The 25576-nt window shown below is 39.3% G+C and overlaps 1 protein-coding gene across 3 annotated transcripts in view; it reads right to left on the reverse strand.

Annotated features, from left to right (window-relative positions):
* The window catches only part of NRK (Nik related kinase), a 140123-nt gene extending 121290 nt beyond the window's left edge, over positions 1-18833 (reverse strand). For all 3 annotated transcript variants that reach the window (XM_037512148.2, XM_054695625.1, XM_054695624.1), the window contains exons 1-2: positions 18444-18833; positions 11158-11223 (exon numbers count right to left, since the gene is read on the reverse strand). In XM_037512148.2, the coding sequence (XP_037368045.1) occupies positions 11158-11223; positions 18444-18500 (123 nt within the window). In that variant the 5' untranslated portion in view covers positions 18501-18833. The remainder of the gene's footprint in view (positions 1-11157; positions 11224-18443) is intronic.
* Positions 18834-25576: the final 6743 nt, after the last annotated feature.

The raw sequence follows: 25576 nt of genomic DNA on the forward strand, positions 1-25576 counted from the left end.
TCTTTCTCTATGCTCTGGTAGAGGAGGAATTTATAACCTGGCTATAGTTGAACAAATAAAAATAGACTTCAGATTAAGGAACTGGTTATGGCGCAGTGGTTGAGCGCTGGGCTGCGAAGCTGCCCACAGCCTCTGCAGTGCCGGTTTGATCCCCAGCCGCAGGGAGGGTCCCACATGTCACTACAGACCTCTCCTGTCTCGCCTGCTGCTCCCCTCAGCAGTGTACTTCGTCACTCTGCCTGTTCTGTTCCCCGCTCTGGCTCTGGTGAATTCTCTCACCCTCCCGCGCTTCTGACCGTACCCAGTGCTTGTATAAATAAATAAACAAATCTTTAAAAAATACTTTGATAGTCTCTGATATTGTAACATAGCTTTACTCATAGACCTCTTTGTAAAAGCTGGCATTCAGTGTAGCACTGGCAACATAAAACTGTAAGAGCTTGCACTTTTGCTTTGACACCTCCAGAGAGCTACAGTGGCAAATTAATCTCTAAATGCAATTTTGGCATCACCCACAAAGGTATCTTAGACACAGATACATGAATTTGAAAGAATGCTGAAAAGTTCTCAAACCAAGTTTGGAGCCATTCTTTTTTCAAGAATGCGAACTGCCTAAATGCTGTTTTCCTTAGTGACAGCTTCATGAGATATGGTGAGGACGTAGCTAACTATTAGAGAAAAAAAGCAAGAAAAACTCTTGATACTTCAACCACCTTTACTAAATTTCCTGAGAATTTGATAATCATTAATAGATACATATATACACATACATATATACATATACATGTCTTGTGTATATATATATCAATATGCAAAATATAAGAGAGTGTGATTTTTAATATATCAGATCAAAAGTACATTAGTGTTTCTATCACTGTCCTCTTCAACTCCTACCACTCTTTAAAATGGTTTATAAATGCCTGACGGGCCTCCCTGGTGGCACAAGGGGTTAAGCACACCACTATGAAGATATCCTCAGCCTCTGCAGCAAAAGTTTGATCCCCAGTAGGCCTGGTAGCTACCCACATGGTGCAGCAGACCTCTCCTGTTTCGCCCGCTGCTCCCCTCAGCAGTGTATTTCAGTCAGTCTGCCTGTTCTGTTCCCCACTCTGTCTGTCTCTGGTGAATCCTCACCCCTACCCCCCGCATCTCTAGCCTGTACCCCAGGTCTTGTATGCATAAATAAGTAAATCTTAAAAAAATAATGCTTGTCTACTTAAATTTTCCTAGGACTGTTAAGTTAAAAAAAGTTTTAAGTATATAAACTGAGCATCAATTAGGTAATTATGTTTATGTATTTTTAAGTACTGCATTATTCCTCCATACCTAGAAATTTAGACTTATATTTTATAAAAATGTTTATAATTTGGGATGCTTCTATCTGATTGACCAAAATCACCATGTTATAGTTTATTAGTCTTGGCTTTTATTTCTAAATATGTATTTGTCTCCATACATTTCAATTTATTTTTTCTGCCCTAGAACAAGTTTACAAAAATCAACTGGATTAAGTAACTGAAGATAAGAAATCATGATATTTTGATTAATCCAACACACCAAATACAGAATCAGAATTATTCTCCATGTATATCACTGAAATTATTAAATAGATTAGTGTAGTTTAATTTAACTGTGGTGTCATGGGAGCATAAATCCCACATGACTTTGATGTTCACCTTTCATTCCTATCAGACCACTGCTTCTTTTTCCCTCAAGATTTATCAGGATGGGGGCCTCCCCTGGTGGTGCAGTGGTTGAGCACTGGGCTGAGGAGCTGCCCGCAGCCTCTGCAGCGCAGGTTGGATCCCCGGCCGCTGGCGAGAGTCCCACATGGCGTGCAGACCTCTCTTGCCATGCCCACTGCTCCCCTCAGCAGTGTGTTTTGTCAGTCTGCCTGTTCTGTTTCCCGCTCTGGCTCTGGTGAATTCTCTCACCCTCCCGCACTTCTGACTGTACCCAGTGCCTGTATAAATAAATAAATAAATCTTAGGAAAAAAAAAAAGATTTATCAGGATGTGGAAGTAAATTCAGGTTTAGCACTGAAAGAAAAAGACAAGCCTACAACGCAGAGGCCTGGGTTATTTTTCACAGTTGGAGAGATGTCATGGCCATGATAGAAATATTCCATTTTATCCAAGGCCTTCAAGCCTCAGCACTTTTCACTAATTTGATCCCCTGAGTCTCAATTTATTTAGCTTATGTTGGTTCTTTTCACCCCCTTTGCAAATATTCGACCTCTGTTCTCTTACTGAGGGAAAATTTGTTCCTTGGGTCTCAGTTAGAAGCTTCATTAGACATGCTTTCTACATCCAGGGAAAAAAGAAAAACATGACATCCTTATTTCCTCCTTCCTTTTGCCCAATCTCAACCCAACCTCCCTTTCCATCCTGTTATCCATCACTCCCTCCTTCAATGTAGAGTCCACAATCACGGGAGTAATAATCTCCTTCCTTATGTCTACTAAAACTAAACCAATAAAAATGACTCCCTTCACCTCTGAAATGTTTTCTGACCATTCTAACTTGCACCTAGTGCCTGACACAGTGCTTGGAACATAGTGTCCATTCTATAAATATTTTCAACCTTTTTATTGTGGAAAATGTTAAACATTCAAAGCACTGTTTTTATTTAACGGATAAATATAATGTTTCCTATGTTAGAGCACCCGAGTGTTATTTAAGAAAGACTAATTCCTACTTTTGCAGTCCACTATCACAAGGGGGCGATGTCACAGGAAGAAGGTGGAACCAAGAGATTGCTTGGTATTTACGGTACTACACACACCAGCCTAGTAATAAACCTATGGTCTCAGCTCAGCTTCAGCTGCTGCTTTTGAGGCTTGCAATGTATAATAAAATGCACAGTGTTATGCACTTTATGGGTGCTCAAGCAATATTTGTTGGCTGACTTAATTGAGCTATATTTGCAAAATGGCAAGGATGTGAGGAAACTTTCCTACCTAAAAAGAAAGCATTCACAGTGCTAGACATTTGGTAGGCAAATAAACAGTATAATTTCAGCCTAAAAGGAAAAATACTCAAACCCCTATCCAATAGGCCTAGTGGCTAGGCAACCCAAATGTCAGCACCATGTTTCTGAAACTTAATTTAAAATATCATAAATTGTATGTCATCAACTCTGAGGACAACATTTCTTTCCTGCCTTGCTGTTCCCATTCCCTGCCCCAACTTCAAATCCAGAAAATGTAACTAATAAACCTAAATCTCACCTGTCTGGTAAGGTTTCCAAGTAAAAGCAATGTGTTAAGCAGCCAATTTAAAAAATATATCAAATTTAAAAGTGATGTATTGGACAGTGTTTGAAAAAGAAATTTCCATATTTAATGGTACACATCCAGCGTTGAAGCAATTTAAGAGTTTGCTAGTGATTGTGAAATCACACATTCATATATCTGACAATCTGCTGACTACCAAGGGACAAAGGCAAATGCTTACTTATGCCCAGGGTGTGTTTTTTAATTTTTGAACAATAATATATTTGGAGCAGTCCTTTGCTTCCACCAGCATTGAGTTCTAACTAAGCATCAGGCACATGTGACAATTAAGTTCTAGATCCAATCACTGAAATTTACGCTACTTCAGGTGAATTTTTTCTCTGCTTAAAGTAGCTGCCTTGAATCTTTGTAGTGTTTTGCCCTCATCACCTGCAAATGGCAAAGTGTAAATAGGAGGCAGAGATTAGGGGTTCAGCCAAGAGTTCATGAAGGTCAAGGAAAACTGGTTCATTTTAGAGATTCAGTTCATTGCCTTAGCCCACTAGTATTCTGCTTAACAAAATGGTGGTAGATAACAGTAAGATATGATAAAGAATCTCTTTCTCCTTCACAATATAACTAGTACCCAGTTTTACCTTTGTACTGGGTATCATAGTAGCTGCTGAGCTAAACATTAGGTCTCACTATCAGGTGACAAAATAGTGGGGAAAAATAGAAAAACGTTATTAAAGAATATTATTGGGTGAAATGTGGAATTACTCCAACTAATAGCTAATGATCAACTTCTATTTTGCAAGGTGATGAAGGTACTACAGGATAACTATTATTACACTGATGATAGTAAGAATTACAACAGCCTGCATTTTAGTGAATTCTAAGGGCTGTGCTAGATATATTGTACAAGAGCCAGAAGAAACACTGGAGCTCATCTAGCTGAATGCATTATTTTTATAGTTGAGGAAATGGACTTAGAAAAATCAAGTGACATGTACAGTATAAGTTAGCGGGAGACTCAGGTTGCCACCCACTGTGCCAACCTAAAGGGTCTTGGTCTCTTTCTTAATATTTCATAAAATAACTGTGGTCTCTCTGTGTACTTTGCTCTTTGGGAAATTATGTATTTTTAATAATACCATTAAAATGAGTTATAATTCATTTTCTTTTTGATAATATTGTCTCACGTGGGAAAATTCTAAATAGTCCTCCAATTCAAATGACAACCCTTAGATTGAGTGATGAGCAGCTCTAAGTGAAGTATAAACTATATTTTATAACTACTGGGCGAAAGAGGGAAGAGCAGTACTTCTTTCTCCTCAAGAGAAAAAGAAAATCCACACTTTTAAATGAGGTTTATACTGGCATAGAGGTGGAAGAAGGTAGAAGGATAGGCATCTAATTACGAAAAAGAAGGAAAGATAAAGGATTACAATGTGGAGTGTGAGGCTCAGCCTTCATTTCAATATGCACAGACCTCAGCAGACATCTGGAAACCTGCCAGCAAACGAGGCCTTGGAAACAAGCTGGAAGACATTGGAGAGACTTTAACCAAAACAAACACCAGCAGGGGATGTGGTTGGCAGCACTGAAAAAGCAAAGGATTCTATGAGTCACTCTGACTTTAATTTTGAATGGTATCATGCTTCCATTTTGTTGTACAGGTATTTATACAGCATTTGGTATGGTCTAACATTATATGTATACTTTTAAATTTTTATTTACTGTTGGCTTTCAAAAATATGTGAGTTTCAGGAGCACAGTCTCACACCTCAAAAACACATGTATACTAGTCACTTCACCCACTACAAAGCTTTAGTGCCGCTCGAGTAATACAACACTAGAAAATAGAAAAAATATAGAATAGAAAATAATACCCAATATCTCACTATTCTAACCACTTAATTAATCACTTTTCATGTGCTTGTTCTAACACAGCTGTAATCAGAGTGTATACATGTAACATGGAATGATTTACTTAATTTCTTAAACATAGTTCTATACTGCTACATAACTCCAGAAACACTGTTTTTTAAACCAATTATATATTTACTGGGTATATGAAAATTTACTTTATCTTATTTTTTTGAGAGCTAGAAATAAAGATTCACAAGGGATAACTCAAGAAAGGGTAACAGCCCATAATAATATGTCACTGGAGAAAGTGGAAGGAATTATGAGGCTACACCATTCACCTCAGGAACAGGAAATTGTGAGAGTTGATTGGGGTTCTATCAGTTTGGTTTGCCTATTCTATCTGTGCTTCTCTTTCATCATTTTTTCAGCTCTCTACCAACCAGCTCTTTGCCTACTGTGAGCACTTTTTCTTTCTGAAGCTCCTGCTTACTTTCAGTCATGTGTCACTTAAGAGGGATACGTTCTAAGAAATGTGTCAGGAGATTTCATTGTTATGTGAACATCATAGAGTGTAATCACATAAGCCTAGATGGTATAACCTACTTCACACCCGGACTATCCAGAATAGCCTATTGGAACCACCATCATATATGCAGTCTGTCATTGATCAAAATATCTCTAAACGATGCATGACTGTACTTATGGCTCACTCAGAGTTTCTCCTTTACAACCACTAATCTTATGGATTTGTTCATCCTCAATCCCACTGCTAACTACACAATTCTCTGTGCATTCTTAATTCCAACATTTGAGGATGAAAATCTCTCTGATGTAATTCATACCTAATTATATAGATGTTTTTCATTGATTATTTCATAGGCTATAGTTGAACTATTAAATATTTGTCTTTGATGTTCAACTTTAGACCTATCTGTATGGGTTAGGTGAATAGTGTTACGTAATAATAAATCCTGAAACCTAAGGCCATCTTATTTTTTACTAGTTATGGTGTTGCTGAATTTGTCTTTTTTTTAAACAAATAATGGCAACAAAAATAACAATATTAATAGCTACCTTCAAGAGATATGTACCTTTCAAGGTAGATATTATTACCTCCATTTCATAAAAAGGAAATTTATACTCAAAGGTTAAGTGACTTTCTCAAGGTCATAGATAATTAATGACCAAGTAAACATTGAATCATTCTACCTGGTTTCAAATCAGGGCTCCTTTTCAATACAATATGCTACATTTTTGCTAAAATAAGTATCTTTCCATATTTGGGATACTTATTACAGATGTCCAAAAGTGGTATTATTGGTATAAGGTGTAAGAACATTTCAAAAGCATTCATTACATACTCAAAATTGCTTTCTATGAAGGAGATATTGATACACAGTCCCACCGCTTCAAAAACTTTTACAAAGGAAGTTAACTTGAGGTAGAAAAAAAAAAGAGGTAACATCAATGAATGACAAAGGAAAACCTGTCTAATGTAAATAAAATGTCTGTAATTATCTACCTTCTATAACAAAGTTTACCACTCTGATGATCTGATGATAGGAAGTATTCTATATCTCTAGATATGGATAGGAACATATAAAATTCTTAGGAATAATAAATGTGTATAAGACCTAGCATATGATAGATGCTTCATGAAGATTCATTCAGTTAAAAGGAATTGACAAGAATTTCTGGCTCTTGATGGGGATGTGAAAAGCTAAATTGAGTGCGTCTCCCACCCTTAAGACTAAAGAAAAACAAGTACTTGCAAAGAGAGATGGGACATGAATACCAGCTCACCTGTGGCCTCTGGCAGAAGACAGGCTCACCATAGAAACAAATATATATATATATATATAAAAATTCAGCTAAGTTCTCGAACTGCTAAAATCCAAATGTGTTTAACATGAAAGTACAGTATTCCCTGGAGCCCCAGACACAAGAGAAATTTTTACACACTTGCAGGCCTTTTTTGCACAGAATCATGGTACTGACCTGGTGGAGAAAAATCATTACAGTAGGAAAAGTATAAAACCATGTCAATTTCTTTCCTCCCAAGGAACAAAAAGGCTAAAGTCCTAGGGGGAGGACAGAAAACCCAGTTCTGTGCAGAGCAGAGATAAAGACATACTGCAGCTTGGGGAAAAATTAAAGAATTAAGTCCACGACTTCTGCAGTTGGGGTAGAAGTTATTCCTGGGTACACACCATTAGTTGTGTCTCTGCATTAGCAGAGGAGCAGGGTGACCAAGAAAGCCCCACTCCCATGACCTTGAGGCACAAGACATATACTTAAGACTGAAGTGGAATCAAGGAAAGAGAGAACTCCCTCCTACCTTCCCCACACCACCAAACTAACAGGTGCTTAGTAAGAAGCAATAGCAACATACCTACCACTAGGGGGGGCACAAGAGCCTGGAGAGACTATCTCTAAGGCACAAATGCATAGGGAAGGATGAAAGCTGAGGGTAGAGCAGGGATATTGAGAAAAAAACATTCCACAACACAACCCCCAAGTTAAGCACAAGGTAAAAGAAAAAACTGAATCTGGTGGTGAACTGAGGGTAACTACAGTGACAACATAACTCAAACATAACTCATCTTTTAATCAGATTGTCTCAACCACCCACCTTAGAGAATCAGCAGAACAAGTGTGCCCATTTCAAAGCATAAATACTATTTATTTCAATCTCTACTTGTCTACATAATATGTATGGTGTTAAAAGAAAAATTTTGAGAAACAGAACAGCAAACAAACAAAAAAAGCACACTCTCAAGAGACAAAGCAATCAATACAACCAGTCTCAGAGATGACTTGGGTATTTAAACTCTGAAAAGGAAAATTTAACATAACAATGACTAATATTTGAGAAGATTTAGTGAAACATGTAAAATATGAATGACAAATGGGAAATTTCAGCAGATGTTAGTTATGGAAAATGTCAAGCAGAAATGCTAAAATGAGAAACAGTAAAATAATGCCTTTGAAAGTCTCATCAGTAAGTTCAAAGCAGCCCAGAAAGGAATGAGAGAATCTGAAGGCAGAATACAACCAAAACAAGGAGAAGAGTAAATGAACATACACACATGCAATAGAGAGCATCCATTAACTATGGTTAGAATCAAATGGTCCAACACATATGAAACTGAATTTCTATAAAGAGAGCAATGCAGAAGAAATATTTGCAGAGATAAAGGTCAAAAATTACCCCCACATAATAATATATGTCATATATATCACATATCCACAAGGTCAAAGAACCCCAAGGATGGTATCTACCCTATCAAGCATACACAAACACCCCAAAATCAAAAACCATAGATTTCTTATATTTATATTAAGAAAAAATCTTAAAGACAGTTAGAAAAAAATGTAAAAGAACAAAGTCAGGAATGCCAGCACTGCAGAAACTGCAAGCCAGAAGATAATGGAGTGGCATATTTAAAGTGGTGAAAGAAAAAACATTGTCAACCCAAAACACTATATCCAGTGTCAATATCTTTCAAACAATGAAGGAGAAGTAAACATTTTTTTTTAATACAAAGGCTGAGAATCATTACCAGGAATCCTGCATTATAAGAAATGTTTGAGGATGATCTTCAGGCTTAAAGAGTATAAAACCAAATAAAAACTTGGATCTACACAAAGAAGTGAAGATTCCAGAAATGACTCAAATGAATATAATTTTCATCTTTTTAACTGCACTATACGATAATTGCCCAAATAATATGTAGCAGTTATTGAGTACAGGGAACAAACTAGTAGTACTATAGATTATGTCATATGCAAAGACAACATGTATAAAACTGTAACCATAGTAAGCAAATTGGGGCAATACACAATGAAGTGGCAAAATATTACTTGAAAGGAGATTGTGATTCATTTTAGATTCATATGGAAAAGTCTTGATTGTAGTGGTAGTTACATTAATGAGTGTACACTTAAGAAGGTGGATTTTACCAAATATAAATACCTCAAAAACTCAAGGTTAAAAACTGGAATTATCGTGTACAACACACTTACCTTCTCACCCTCTTGACTTTTTTTCTTTTTATAGCATCCCAGTTCTGATGACTGATAATGAGGAACCAGCTTCTCGTGTTATATAAACTTACCTTCGCTTTTTACTTATATGACTGAGGTTTTTATTCTTAAGATCTGGTAGTGGAGAGAGCACTATACCATTGAATCTGAACAAGTATATACACACACCCTAGCCAGGAATTAAAACATGTCAATAGCCATGGAGATTATAAATGTGTCATAAAGAAGAGGAACTTCTATACAAAAGGTGTAGTATCTACTATCTATAAGGTGTAGTATCTATGCATGAGGCGAAAATCACTTACTTCACACAAATGTCAACTAGTAATTAAGTCTGGGATGCAGACTGAGGTAATGTAACCAATATTCTATCATGTCACAATTTATAACCTATTGGTTCTGTTTACAAGTGAGGTCAGAATGGTTAGCAATGACTTTTGTCTATAATATTGTCATTCTCTCTGTCTCCTAAACTCACCAAGATTCTTTCTGCTTTTAGTACCCTTTCACAATGCTATTTCTACTCAAGTTCTATGTCAGAAGAACTGTACTGCTCATTTAAAAGATCTCTCCCATCCCAAACTGGGTAGATGAATTTTAAAAAAAGCACTTTTGGGCAAATGCAGTCCTCAAGGTACAAGGCTTGGCAAGTAGAGGGCCCCCTTGTCCAAACTTCTAGAAAGAAGCCCCTTCTGCTGGATATGTCACATAAAACCTCTACACAATCCATATGCAGATGACCTGTGTCCTTTCTACTGTAAGGATCAACTTCAGAACTGGCCCGGGGAAGACAAACACTGCATTTGTATAGAACTATACCAGACTCAGAAAATGTCTGTTCCACTATAGATTGTGGAGGAATGGGACCTCCCTGGTGGTGTAGGAGTTAAAGACACAGCACTATCAAGCTATCGCCAGCCACTGCAGAATGAGTTCCATCCCCAGCTGGCCAAGGAGCAACTCACATGGCGCAGCAGACCTCTCCTGTCTCGCCTGCTGCTCCCCTCAGCAGTGTATTTCAGTAGATCAGCCAGTTCTGCTCCCCACTCTGTTTCTGGAGAATCCTCTCACCCCCCACACCTCTGGCCTACACCCCAGTTCTTGTATGCATAATAATTAAATTTAAAAAATAGATTTTGGAGGAATGGCACTTTATCAAGGTGATAGGACTACTAAAGGATCCCCGTCTTCAAGCCAACTTTTAATACTTTCCCAGTCTCTAGCTATTCTGCATTAACAACATCCTCCACAAGTACACCTTTGCTTGGTTTTATCATATTTGTCTTCCTGGTATCACTTAACAATCACTTCCCCAGGAAGGTTAACACTGACACGGCAATCTAAATTTCTATGCTTTTCTGTCACTAAGGATGTTCTTAGAAAGAATATATTACAACTGCAATTATACAGCTATTTGTGTGCTTATTTATGTAATCTTTGTGTGTTTATTTTATGTAATCTCCCCAAGCACCTATACACACACACACACACACACGTCATCATTTACATTTCTAGGCATTAGAAGAGCAGAGACTTTGTTTCATTCATCACTTTATCCCCAGAAACTTTTATAGTGCCTGGCACATACCTGATGTTTAATAAAGAATCATTGCATAAATGCAGGTTTCTTGTCAGATTTAGAAAAATCTAAACATATGTGCACATTCATGTAAATAGTATGACAAGGGACGCTACGAAACTTACCTTTCTGTAACATTCAATTTAAAAGTAGAATGTGAGTAATTATTATGGTATGGATATATAATATAAAACAAGTAATATTTTTATTTGGGAAGATCTTATCTGAATTAGTTCCATTTTCCATTGGTGATGTTATTACCTGCTAATAATTTTTAGATCTTACATTTATCCACTCCTTTTGTAATCATACTCACAGATGTCGAATACATTTCTTGAAGTGAAATGTTGTTATTTGGCATTGTTTTTTTAATAGTGTATGGTTTTGACTGGCAATCATTATTGTTATTAGAAAATGAATGAATGCATAATCTAATCCCACTCACCAAATAGATCCTGCCATAAGTACCAAGGCCGATGGTTTTATCCAGTGAGAATATTCCTGTTGGATCCTGTAAGATATAGAACAAAATATGTCAATCTCGTTATTAAAATAGGCAAGCATTCAATTATTTAGAATGATTTTTCTAATCTTCTTCACTCACTTGAAATTTCTAAAAACCTAAGTGTCATTTTACCAAAAGAATGGACATGTTACAACCCCCCTGGACTGAGTGTAGTCATTCATAAAAATGAAATAGTATGGACATTAATTGATTATATAACTAATTGTCAGAAAACTACAATATGCATGCAATTGTGTCTATCTATGGCATATACACAATGTAATTAGAAACATTATTAAAATAGAAATAAGTTCATTTACTTGCAGCTGAAGTACACTCTTAATATCCATATTTTGAGTGCTAACCAAGCAGACAGAAACTTTAGTATACAACAATAATGAGCAGATGCTGAACATAAAATTTAGATAATTTATTTGTATAATGATTTGCTATAACTAAGTGCATTTTATTTTTTTTTTGAGGAGGGTAAGAGTAGAGTGCACATTAAATTCTAATTTTTTTTCTTACAACGTTGTGAATTTTTGGGTAGTATTCGATTTCTTCCTTCAGGTGTAGTTCCCATATTTCTCCCACCACCACAGCACCTGTGATGCATCTTCCCTGTCTCCCTTGTGCTCTTTCTTCCCCTGTTTTTACCCCTTCTCTCTGCCCCTCCCCTGCTGTATGCCTCAGATCTATGGTCAGCTTGCAAGTATACAACTAATTCTTAAGAATGAAATATATCTCCAAATATATATGATAAAGCAATATCATGGCATGAAATGAGCACTGTTTTTAAAGAATACTAGACAAATTTGTTTTATGTTTATCTTTACATCAGCTGAAAAATTTTCCTTGGAACAAATTCTTGGTGCTTTTTGTGTCTTAATTTTAAATGTGTCATGTTAGGAGACAAAATATAATATCATGTTGACAGATTCCTACAGCTTCCATATTCATTCTTAAACATTGTTTGCTTACCTAAAATTAAGGATATTCCTTTCTTGCTCACCACAAAACATGTTTTCTTGAATTTTATCATTGCTTTAACTTTTAGTCTAGCAGCTTATTTAGCTATTTTAGTGAAACATATGAGGTCTGAGTTAATGCCAGATTATGCATAAAGTGGTAGCAACACTGGCAGATTCTAGGAAATTCACATGCCTTATAGAAAGCATATTTAATATATACAAACTCTGTTTAACCTTGTTTAAAAAAGTTTTATCACTGTGACAAATGTAAGCTAAACAGAAAAACTACTGAGCAAATGCAATGTATATGACTGAAATTACAGACTCTTGAAAACTAGTGTGAGATTTCTGTAATCTAGCAAAACTGTCATAGGAAAATGACACAGCTCTGGGATGACCTCAGTGAACAAGCATTTAACCGGACAGAGACAGGAGACTTGAGTTTTAGCTCAGCCCTGCCATTAATTAACTATATGACTCTGGGTGAGTTATTTACTCACTTGGACTTAGTTTTCACATATGTAAAATGAAGGTACTGTGTTAGGTAATTTCAAAGCTATAAAATTCTGTGTGAAACTATCAGATTCTACTATTTAAAAATCTATAGGTTTCCAGTGGAATGATAGGAAAATTGTTAGAGAAAACAGAAAACTACTTTCTTCAAATCATCAGCAAAATCAATGCCAAGATATACACAATAGCACTGCAATCAAATAATTCAGCGACCATATTCTCAATGAAAATATAAACATTATCTGAAATGATAATACTGAGTGTTCAAGAGAAGTAAAAATAAGTTATAATAGTGGCCTTGATATTTGTTATATATCATTGAAAATTTTATGGAAAAAGTTAACCAACAAAAGTTGATAAGGTTCTATTTGAAGGCTCTATCATTTCAGCATATTTATTTGAAGGATATTATTGCAGAATTTATAACACACAATATCAATTCTAGATAAAGAACGTTTGGTTATATGTCAAAAGAATCAAGTACATTAGCTGATTCCTGTTGGTAAATCACTCTTTATTATAGGTAATGCTGCAGTTTAGCTGAAAAATATGCCATATATTAGAGAATTGCTGCACAATCTGACATTACTTCTGAATCTTTGAGCACAACCTTAAATTTCTTTAATACTTCTTCCAGCCTTCAGTAAAATGGACACATTACTTAGATTTGAATTGAGGTATCTAATTACCTAAAAGAGGAACCAAGGAAATGGAATGGCACAATAAATGCTTGTAGAATTAACTGAAGTTTTAGTTTATCTATGTTCATGCTGTTAGGAAAAATGTTCCAGCGCACAAATGACCAAAATATCTTAATTTTCCTCATGTTCACATTTAATAAAAATGATTTTTAAATTTCTTCTTTTCTTAAACGCATCTCAACTTAGTATTCATCTATTTGAAGAGTGTTTTTCCTTAGTTTTATGCAATATTTTTTGTTCCCCGTCTCTTTACCATTATCCTTCAAGACTAAATAATTGTCAACCTTGGCGGGGGGGGGGGGGTGGTTGGGGATGAGGTTGAACTACGCTAATTGCTAGGCTACTACTACTCAATTTCTTATATCTGAATTGCAGAAAAACATGTATTCTGGCCTCTGAAGGAAGAATTAAAAGGGACTTTTTTTTTTTCTTGGTCATTGTGAAACTGAAAGGTCCACATTAAAGGGGTGTCTGCCACCCAGAGATAAGAAAACCAAGAGAGGAAATATCTTTGAATCTATGACTGCTATACCAATTTGGAGATTATGTAGTGGTTTCATGTGCTTTGATGGTCCATTTGGGTAAAAAGTAAGGTGGTCAGCAAACAAGAATCCTAACTTGTAAAACCTTTTCTCAAAGGAAATTAGTAAAATTCTAAGTCTTAAAATATTTTTGAATCATTAAATGTTGGGCAAATACTTTCTACTTTTTTGTATTTGTCTACGTATCTAAATTGTCTCCTGCAGTTGAAAAGTCCTGGTCTTGTTGCCCCTTAAACCCAGAATTTTTGGAAGTTGTTTCTGTCTTCTGAATTCAAGGCAAAGGGGAAAGTATGAGCACCCGGGGAATCACTGTATTAAAGGCAGGGGGCAAGGGTAACAGGAAGAACAAGAACCACTAGAAGGCAGTGTTTACTGGTCACTTAAGAGATTCAAAAGTGGAGGATGAGGGACAGAAAAAAGTACAGCAGAGATTAAGAACAAAAGGGAACCAATAAATGATCAATATGGGTAGCAAAAAATGACAGATTTAGGGTAGCAAATAAGTAGAAAAAGGAAACACATTCTGGTAGTCAGGCAGCAAAAGGAAGGAGATTGCAGAAAGATTACCTAGAAAGAACAGTGGAGACTTTTCTTCTTCTGTTTTTTTTTTAAATATATATTATAAATAGTAACTTTATGGAAAGAGATTCTGAAAATGGTGGCTATGACACAGTAAGTGCCAGGGTGAGTTTCAGAGATGGTGGAATGAACAGGCTTCACCACGCAAGTGAAGAATGTAGAAAGGAAAATCTCTCTAGACTGGTGTTTCTCAAACTGGAAAACATGGACTCTCCCTACATGAGAATCATCCAGGAAATCTTATTTAAAACAGATTCTCTGTCCCTATCACAGAATTATGAAATCATAATTTCTGAAGATGAGTCCCCAGATAACTCTTGTGCAGTAACATAAAACCCACTGCTCTAGAAACTGGCAGAAAAAAAATATTGAGAAAATGGACTGAAGTACAATGTCATGTTGAGGTGATGCTCCAGAATACATAATGGAGGATATGTTGAGTGTTTCAATCCTTGTTGACCAGAAAGTAAAACTACTTCGAAACAGGAGACTAAAGGACTGGATAATGTGGGACGGGTCTCATAACTAAGTGTGGAAAGCAGGCTTGGTCCGGGTGGTGGAAGCCTGTGAGAGCTGGTGGTTATATTTAAATATAAACCTAATGCAATTCAAATATAGTTTTTGGATCATGTGCTATTTCAGATCATCTGTGCCACTACTGTCCTGCAGGCCTGTCTAATCCTGACCCCAATATAGATTAGGACTACACATGGCAGTATCAAATACTGAAGGAATGTCATACCATACTGGGCACAGAAGGCAAAGGGGACAATCATAGTGAAAGACATGCCAGATATGAAGATGAAGAAATAGTTTCCACTCTCAAGGATTGAGTGACATAGGGATACTATTTAAAATACACACACACACAAACACACAGCTGGATTGCTGCAGACAAGGTGAAATATATAGATATATACAGATAGATACAAAGATATAAGGCTTTACAATTTTCTTTTCAAAAGGAAGCATAAAATACTTTGTTTTTTGTTTTGCAACCTGTAAGAAATATTTAGTTAATAGTCAATCAGAAAAAAATGAGAGCAATCCATTAAACAACAAACAAAATGTAGCTGACTCGTCATTGTCTGGTTATTATATTGGCTCGCTTATTTTCTGCCTCTAGCTATAGGATATTATACCAAAAAAATGTTATGTAATTTCCCCCTCTCTCCTGCCTCCCTAGTATTCACTCTTGTTTACTATTTTAGGTTTAAAAACACTATCCATCTGATAAGAAAAAATATCAAATAACCTTCCACAATTTTCTTTAAATCCCAATTTGCAAAGGAAGCCTTGGCTTATGGTCATTTAGCTGGCCAGCCATACAAAGGACATGAAGTATCAATCTTAAACTAGACCTTATTTAATAATTCTGTACTCTGCAAGGCTCTTTTTTTACTTATTGCGAAACTCCAAGGTCTGAATCTCCCCTCATTCTCTGGCTGTTGCCAAACTGGCATACCTGATGATGACAGATGCCAACTTTCTAATCTTCATATATATCTATGTTTACACAGATATATATATATATATATATATATATATTCACATTCAATTGAGGATAATTATTGCAAGGGATCCCACAATTTGCAGACTTCTTTGCTCACTGTATTATCTGTAGTTTGCATCAAAATGCAAAATTGCAGCTACCCTAGATGTCTCTCTTGACCTCATTTACTTTTACTTCCTCAGAGGCTCAGAAAATAAGTCAAATGCAACAAAATCCCAAATTACTAAAATACACCTCTGTGCCCAAAAAGTAACTGTGAATTTTTCACATTTCTAAGAATTTGGCGTAAGAGAATTTTTAAAGAGAGCGCTACTGCTCTGCTAGATTTCTGAGGGTTTAGACTGGATGTTTAGAAAGAATTATGCATAATTTGCTGGGATGGCGAAGACCTCCACAAATGAGACAAAACGGCTCCTCTATGAGAGTGATTTAGAAATTGTTAGAAATTGAGGACTTCATAAGGTTTTCATGAAGTCTGCAAAATGTAGCCAAGCATCAGTGCCCTGAGGTTTTGTCTTCTCCCTACTGTTCCCACATTAAAAAAACAACCTCATTTTTCTCCCTTGCACACCCCCATCAACCCTCAGAAAACTAATAGTCCGCTGAACTGCTTTATAAAGATTGCAGCCTTTCCCCTTATCTCCTAGGCTCTCACCAACTTCTTATGTCCCAGGGCCATGACCGGGTCACTTAGTCTGAGCCATTTCCCCCCATTTTTTGTGGCAATAAAACCTTTTCTTTCTCTCCTTGGGTTTGCAAATCCCGGCCCTATCATTTCTATGAGGTCTTTCCCATGCCTCTCCTTAGTCAATTTTAGAAAATAGTTTATTTCAGCTTGCCCATGTGTGGTTTCAAGTATTTGCCCTAGTTTGCTTTTTTCCTCTTTCCCCAATATGCACAGAAAAGGTTAGAGGAGGGTAACATTTCATTCGCTGGTTTTACACTTTTATTTGGGAGCAAATCTAGTCAGAATATGAAAGTTCTGTTCAGAAAGGAAACCACCAATTGAGGCCTCCATGTTCCAGAAATTTCATGTAGGCAGTGGGTGTATGCAGGGTGGAAAAATATTTTAATTTTAAAATATCCTGTGATTTTGTTTTATGAAGATGCATCAATAACCACTATGCTAATACTGGTAATTCCGTTTGTTTGTCTTGAGGTTCCTTTTTTTAAAAGTCTAAGAACAATTTGCTCAAATTTTACCCACATATATCACTTCCTCCTCCACACCATTCCAGTGGAAACTATATAGGTGAGGCATGGGCAATGTCTCATTTTTGAAGGGGACAGACATGTGCCATCAGCAAGAGGACAGTCTTTTAAGTGCCAAATATGTATAAAATTAAGGCACTGCGACTTTGAATAGTCCTATAACCTCAAGGTTAATATTTAGCTTTTCGCCAAGCAAGCAGGCCACTGCTCTGAATTACAGTTGCCTGGCGATCATTCCAGCACGGTGCAGGCTTATTGCCTTTCAGAGTCCAGGGCCCTTTGCATTCAAAAGAGGGTGCGAGTGAAATGCCAATCTAAAAAGGGAACTTGAAAAACGGATTTGGGTGGGATCCAATATCAGCCAGAAACCAGATGCCAATGAAATAAACAGCGCTGCTAAAATAATAAAGTCTACTAATAATGACAGCGATAATAGCTCACCAATCAATTATAAATGGAGGAGAGTTGGGCATTCGGAAAAAGGGGAATCCACAAACGAAAACCACGAGAAAAAGCTAAATCTGGTTAGCTAGTGCTAGCAATACTTTTTTTTTTTTTTTAATGGGGTGTGCAGAATTCACTTCTTCCCCAAGCGGCGTCGAGTTCTTTCGCTCCCGCAATACTAAATCAGGAACAGTGCCCTGGCAGAATAAGAAGGTTTTAGGAAGTACTATTAGAAAGTGAGAGAAATTAGACTCCAACACTTTGATTTTCTAGGCTGCTGTCGCCTAGAAGGTCACTGCGCGAGTGGTCACCTCCGCTGGCAAAGGAGGCGAACGACGGGGCGGCGGGGTGACAGGGAGGAGCGCTCTCGGGAAAGCACCGCGGTCGCGCTCTCTGGCCTCTCCTGGCGCCCCGCTCCAACAGGTACCCGAGCGCCGCCGCTACACGAAACGGGCGACATTTAGAAAACTTCCCGCAGCTTAAGGTCCCACGGCCCCCCACCACCGCTTGCCCCCGCGCCTCACCCCCGACGTCCCGTCGCTTTTCCGCGAGTTGGGCGCGGCCCGGGTGCCAGGGGCGCGCCTAGTTCCGCCAGCCCGCTCCCCGGTGCCGCGGTCTCCTCCCGCACCCGCCGTCCCGTCGAAGTTCTGGCCTAGCGCGGCCGGCCGGCTTCCGGTCGCGTCCCCGGGTGCTCGGAACCTGAAGAAGAGGGCACTTAGGGGGTGAGGGGGGGCGGGAGTCCTCTACTCACCGGCAAGTGGCCCAAATCCGTGACCTCCTTGTCCCTCCAACCCCCAGGTCCCGCCATGGCTTCGAGCTTCACCGGTGCGGGCGACTGAGTCAGGCACGCTCGGGAAGTCTGAGCTGCCAACGGGCCAGACGTGGAAGTGGGGACAGGAGACGGGCGAGGGCTGGGGGAAAGGATGGGGGGGCCGGGGTTTGTGGCGAGGGAGGTAGAGGAGGGGAAAGTGGAGGGGGAAAGAGCTGGGAGTGGAGGGAAGCCTGAGCCGGAGAAGCGGGAAAGCGAGTTGAGCGAAGGCGAGAGCAGAGCCTGAGCGTCCGTCCGTCCGTCCGTCCGTGAGACCGAAAAGCCAGAGGGGTGCTCCGCAGGCGAGCGCGCACAGTCTGCCCCCGCGGGGTGCGCCTCTTTCAGGGTGGGGAGGGGGGCGGTGCAAAGAGCCCCCCCTCGGCAGCCGCTCGAAGGCGATTGGTGCAGCGTCACGTCGCCAGGTGGGCAGCCGCGCGGCGGGAGGCGGGCTAGGGGGCCCGGCGGCCGAGGGAGGTGCCCGGGTCTGTAACGGTCTGCGAGTCGGCCTCGGCGGCCTCCGCGCTCCCACCCCCTCCCACGGCCACTGCAGCGCCCGCCGCCCCCGCCCCGCCCCCGCCCCCGCTGGCGACTGTTCCGCAGGAAACTTTTTCCAGGCAGCTGCCAGCCCCGGAAAACCGGTCCCGCTCCGCGCCGCTCCCAATCTGGGCCCCACCGCTGTGCCACAGTCCAAACAGCCCGCGCCCTCATCTCCCCACGAGACACTTGTGACTTTTCGACTTGTCTATTTTCTCTTTCCGCGCCTCCGATTTTATGGCTCGGTTTATCGCAAAGCCCCATCGAGTTAAATGAGGAAAAGACTGGCCGCCGGGTGAGGGATCAGATCTAGGCGAGCTCCGGTGTGGGTGGGGAGCGAGGACCCAGTGCGCCGCGGGGCCACCGCAGCTGGGCCTTCGAAGCCACTAGGCAGCCGAGGGCAGCGCAGCGTGGACAGGGTCGCTGTGAAGTCCCCTCGAGGTGAGCCGCATCTGCTCTGGCTCCGGGCCGACGGGTACCGGGCCCCGGCCGCGCAGTCGGAACCGCACCTGTGAACAGGTGCTAGGGGTTAAGAGAGGCTGACCGAGTCTCCCAAGCCCCGGCTACCCCGGATCCTAACTTTGCAGATTGCCGCGTTCGCGTGGCAGCGGGAAAGTTCCTGCGTCCTCCCCAGTCTCTAGCGCGCGGGCAGGGGTTCATTCATTCGCTCTTTCGTTGCAAAACGTTTCTGGACGCCCAGGCTGTTCGCCTTCGTTTGCTCGCAAAGCACCGGGGGTGGGAGACACGGGGGTCCTGACACAGTGTTTAAAAGAATCTGATAAACGGCAATTTATCCTTGAGAAATAAAGCACCTCTTCAAGAGTTTATGGGAAAATGAGTCGGTGCATAAAACTAGTCTCTTTCTAAGACCGTGCACTGCAAGGAGCACTTTAGAAAATATCCTGAAGCTACTCACTTTCCCTGCAGCGAACCGACTGCGTTCAGTGCACCCGCACTCCCGGGTCGGAACGCGACGTAGTGGGGGTTTGTTTCCTGTTTCTTTTACCATTAAGACATTTCTGCCTCCTCTAGGAAGATTTACACGAGTAACTCTTCCCACCGACATCGAGCTTATCATTTCTGACCCACGCCTCAAACTTTTGTAATTATTCTCTTTATGTATTGGTGGAATTTGTCATTTCGTGTGTTTGAATGCCGGAGATTGACCTCTTTACATTCCTTAACCTTCGAGCCTCAGTGACTTGCAATGGTCACAGCCCGAGAAACCCGGTCTCGTTAAATAAAGAAAATTCTCTGTTAACGGGTGCGGAGAAAGCCAAACACCTCCTGGCCCCTAAAGCAAACTCCGGTGTTCTGGATTAAATTTTTGTGAAATTCAAATATGATGAAAGCCATAAAGAAATGACATTTTCCAAGAATTCAAATCTTCACAACTCCATTGCACAAAATCTTGCCCCTTTATAACACAGCTTGAGAATTCCTGGATGGTCAGTAAAACTCTTCTGGGTTTTGCTAAATATGATTCTGAAAATAACATTTCAAAACTAGAGGTGGGCAGGTGAGCTAGTTAATCGAAAGGTACACTTTTATATTCATATTCAGTTTTTAGAAATGAAGGCACGAGGTCACCAAATACAACATTTAAAGGAATTCTTTGCTATAGGGAGGAAACGTTTATAAGCAGACTTTTTTTTTTTTTTGACAATGCGATTTGCTGACGGTAGGGTGTGGGGAAATGCCCGGTGGCCCCCCATGGCAAAGACTGTTTTAGCCTGTCTAAGGGGACAAGTCCAGACCAGGCAAAAGAATCCAGGCTAGATCGTTGGGCTCTCTAGTTGCAAGTCTCCGTGGGAGGCTAGCGGCTTCCTGACTCCATGGGGATTAGCCACATCACCGGGTGGGACCCCCTTCGTGGGGGAGGGGCAGCTAGGTGTTTGACCAGAATTTGACAGAGAAGCTATACATTTTGTTAAACTTATTATTATTTTCAAGGAAAAGGGGGCATGAAACAGCATGGAAACTTTGCCTTGTAAGCTGGCGTTATGGGGATTTTTGTGGCCGGCTTGGGGAAGGTCACCCTGGCTAGTAGAACAGAAGACAAATAGATGGCCCCCAAACATGAGGCCCAGCGTTGAGCAAAATCTTGAAACAGGGTATTTGTTTTCCAACTTTAGGACTTCTTTCCCCCTCACCCACAGCCATCGCTTCCCCTCCCCCTTTCCAGAGTGTTCTTTTTTCCTCTCTTTCTTTCCTGACCTCAAACTGCATAAAAATAACCCCAGTCCATCCAGGGTCTAGGAACTTGTCAGATTGTGTTTTATTCAGAAATAGTTTCTCTGCCAGCACTTATATGTCCCATATTTATTCCTTTCCTCTCCAACTCATTTTGTTATCTTAAGGGCCTGGGTGCTTAGTAACTTTTGATTGTTGGTTGCTTTTTTTTTTTTTTTAATCCTTGCTATATTCTGGACTGAATGTTTTTTTAATATATTATCTCATTTAATTTGTGTCAACAATTCTTCCAAGTTTTTAATTATTATCTCCATCTCAGAAACAAGAAAATGGAAGCTCAGAGAGTAGAAGTAACTTGCCCACAGCCTCACAGCTAGTAATTGGAGGAGCCTGGCTTCCAGCTCAGGGAGTCTGACTCCAGAGCCCACTTGTTCCTTAGTACCTTGATTGGTGGGTCCCTCCCTCCCTTGCTTGGTAGGTCCATGACTGTTGAAGGGCTGCTGCATATTTTGAGACTGTGTGAAGAGGAGCCAAATTCAAAAAAGCCTCAGGGTAGGAGAGATCGGATGACATTAGCTAGGCCCCTGAGCTATCCAGTTCCTCTTTCTCCCTTGCAGCTTTCAGGCTCTCCTAACAGAAATAACAAGGACTTTATAAAAAGAAATGGAACCCAGTCATAGCTCAACAGTAGCAAGTGATCTGCCTAAGCAGAGATTACCAAGTAGATCACCTCATAGAGAAAAATCATGGATTTCAAGCTTAAGAAATTTCCAGAAGGGGGAAAAACAGCAATTTTCAATGCTTTAAAAATATTAAAATCTATTCCTATTCCTTCAGGGGAGTTTTTCTGGCTGAGAACAAACCTTATTCAGTGAAGGCTTGAAGGAGACTGTGTTTGTGAGCAATGGTGCTTAGCAGACCTGAGATGCTAAATGGCAAGGTTACAGCCAGTTAGCTCAGTTGGTAGGAGTACTGAGACATGGTGCCAAGGGCATGGGTTTGATCCCCTAGAGGGTCAGTGTGCATCTGTCTACTCTGGTCTTTGATAACAACCCCTTTCTGGCCAACCAAAGATGCCTTTTTGGAAAAACAACTCCAAAATCAATACTTTCATCTTCGTATACAAATAACTGCACATTTATTTTATTCATCTAAATAGCTAATCACCGTAATCTGGAAAAATTATACTGCAAGAGCATCTGTCTGTCATAAAAAATATATATTCAAAAGATTCTAAGTTTTTTTAAAAATGTTTTTGCTTAAAAATGTTTCTTTAAAATGTTTTGATTGACAACACATATCTTAATAGATACTTTAAAAAATGAATCTCATAAAATGTTTCATTAAGCTTTTAAGTATACAGAAAGGTGTGTCATTTACTGTCACACATTTATGATTACTAGCAATGAGGGCTGAATATCTCCCCAGTCTGTCTGAAAGAGCCCTCCTTGACAGTGGAAACTCTGAAAATGACCAGCTAAAGACACTTCTTGAGATTTTTCTTTCTTTTCCATGGAGACACCTTTGCAACTACAGGTTTTCTACCACACTCTCCAACACTCTTACCACTACTCCTTTTGCAATTTCCAATGTTCCACTCCTCTGGGGACAATGCAACAAGCCACCTGATGTTTCTCAGGCTAAAGGTCATGCATTAGGCCTTCTGACCATAGTTTGCAAAGCTTCTGTCCCTTGTCATGGAATGCTCTTAAGCTCAGCATTTGAGCTATGCTTGTTTCTAAAATGGGGCCCTAGAAACCTGATCTTAACTGAACACGGGTATCATTGCTATTGAAAACTGGAATGTTACTCTAAAAAAAGGCATTTTTTTGATAAAGAGAACTAAAACAGGGAAATTAAAAGTGAAGTCAGATAAGTTTCTGAAGTTGGTCAATGGACTTCCTTTTTTTTCTGTCTTTCCTCTTTGGAAGCCCTACCATCCTAGACCTGGAATTCCCAGCCCAGCAACTGCATGCAGTCCAGTCATCCTCCCTCACCCAGCACAATCACACACAGGAACACATTTGCCATCACCCAATGAAGTTTGCTTTAAAACACCTCGTCTGCACTTCCAAAGTCCTGGGAGTGACCCATTAATTTGGTATTGACAATTTTTATTCCTTTTTTGAATTGGGCTCTGAAAATTATAAAAACCTCAGGTTCAACAAAACTTTTATTTGGCCATGAGTAGAAAATATATAGAGAATATAATAACGTTGGACTTCGTGTGTGTGTGTGTGTGTGTGTGTGTGTGTGAAATCTCAATAATACCGCTGAACTTGGCATACTATGTGTTGTAATCACAACTAGAAAGTATGGAAGAAAGGAAAACCCAAAGAAGGAAAAGAGGAAAATCACTAAACATTAAGAAAGTATTCATCTATATTGAAATAAATATATCACATAGGTAGGATGGGTATCCTTTTGTTTGAGTATAGAAAAGAAAGAAGAAACAAAAATGATGTCATTATGGGAGTATGCCACAGGCTGATGAGAGGAATCTTATGAGAGATGCTTTCCTAAACCTAGATCACAAATTGGGGAGATATAATAATGATAGAGCATATTTTAATATTTTATAATAATGTACTAGAAAAACAGTACTGATATATGCTCATTGTAATAAGGCAAAGCATTTAGAGGACTTGCAGAAAAATGTCTCTGTTTTCTCTATCTGATCACACACCACCACCACTACCACCACTATGCTCTTCCCCCTAGATGTTAGCAGTTTGATGTATATCCATCTACCTCATTCTCCATGTCCATAAACTTTATGGAAAAACACATACACTCACAAAGGGTCCTCCTTCCATATTCTTCAGTTATCTTTTTTTTAACAAACCTATACCATACTATATCTATTAATTTGCAACTTAACAGTATGTATCAACAGTATTTTCTAGGTAAAATATATAGATATAAGTCATTCTAAAATTATTCCCTTATATTTTTCTAAAAGAAAAAAGAGAATCTGATAAACTCTTAAATTGGCATGCTAAAAATTTCATTTACTAGAAGTAAAAGGAACTGAGAAAATGTGCTATTCTTGATTGAATTTGGATCAATACAGTAAAGGTATGTGGTTATTTGGAAATGACAGAATATATATACGACACAAGAAGTGTGTTTCTTGTTCATGGTCCTGTTTTCAAAATAGCACAATAGAACAGTTGATCAAAGTTTGCAGAGGAGATAAAATGGATACAGAATACTCAGCTGTTGTACTTAAGGGAAAATATCAAGGCTTAAAAAAATGACAGACTGTAAATGAAAACAAACACATAAACAAACCCCTGCAGATATTAACATGGTGATACTTAGAACATTATAGAACAAGTTTGGAAACAGAAAAATTCTAATTTGCAAGACAGAACCAAAAAATAGACTTCAGAAACTATAGACAAGTAAATTTGATGTTATTTCTAGGGGAATTCTACCAGGAGCAAGCAGTAAAACACTAATAATTAACCGTGACAAACTAGTACATTTTCTATTTTGAATGGTGTGAAGTTCAGCCTTCAAGTTATCCATAATAAACTAGGTAACTTCTTACTCATGACATGACCTTGTGTGTTCTCCTCCAACATTAAATTGGGGCTGGCCTGTGTGGCCAATAGAATGGGAGGAAGTGATTATAACTTATAAGGCCAGGTCATAAAAGATATCAAAGCTTCTAGCTCATTCTCTCAGATCGCTTGATCTTGGGGAAGCCATTTGCCAAGCCTGGAGACACTGAAGCCGGTCTCAGGGGAGACCCACAGAGAGAAGAACTGAGGCCCCTGGCCAGCAGTCCCTACCATCTTGCCAATCATGTGAAGAGCCACACTGGAAATGGATTTCCCAGCCCCATTTACACCTTAAGATGCTTACCAGTCTCAGGCAACATCTGATTGTACCTGGATAGTTACAATCCATAGTTCCTAACCCATAGAAAATATGAGCGATAAGAAATGATTGTTGTTTTAAGCTATTAAATTTAGGGATGATTTGTTACAAAGCAATAAATAACTAATCAAATGAGTTGCTCACCAAGAAGACCAGGATGCTACTGTAGTCAATGTACTTTTATTTCAGCAAAGGATCTTACAATATCCTCCATGCTCTCTAGTTGTGAGTTGCTGGTTACACTTAGTAAGTATCAGCGATATTATTGAGATTCTACACACAAGATAGAAAAATGTGGGCTGGCATATTCATGGCTAGTTGATCAAAACAGTTGCCTAATGTATCAATAAAAAATTGGAGAAAGCTTGTAATACTGATACAAGGTTATGCTGAGCATAATCAAGTATACAATCTAGATTAGTACTACTGTCCAATAGAAGTTTCTGTGGTGATGAAAATGT

The sequence above is a fragment of the Talpa occidentalis genome, unplaced genomic scaffold (assembly GCF_014898055.3).
Source record: "Talpa occidentalis isolate TD23 unplaced genomic scaffold, MPIMG_talOcc4v2.1 talOcc4.15, whole genome shotgun sequence".
NCBI lineage: Eukaryota > Metazoa > Chordata > Mammalia > Eulipotyphla > Talpidae > Talpa > Talpa occidentalis.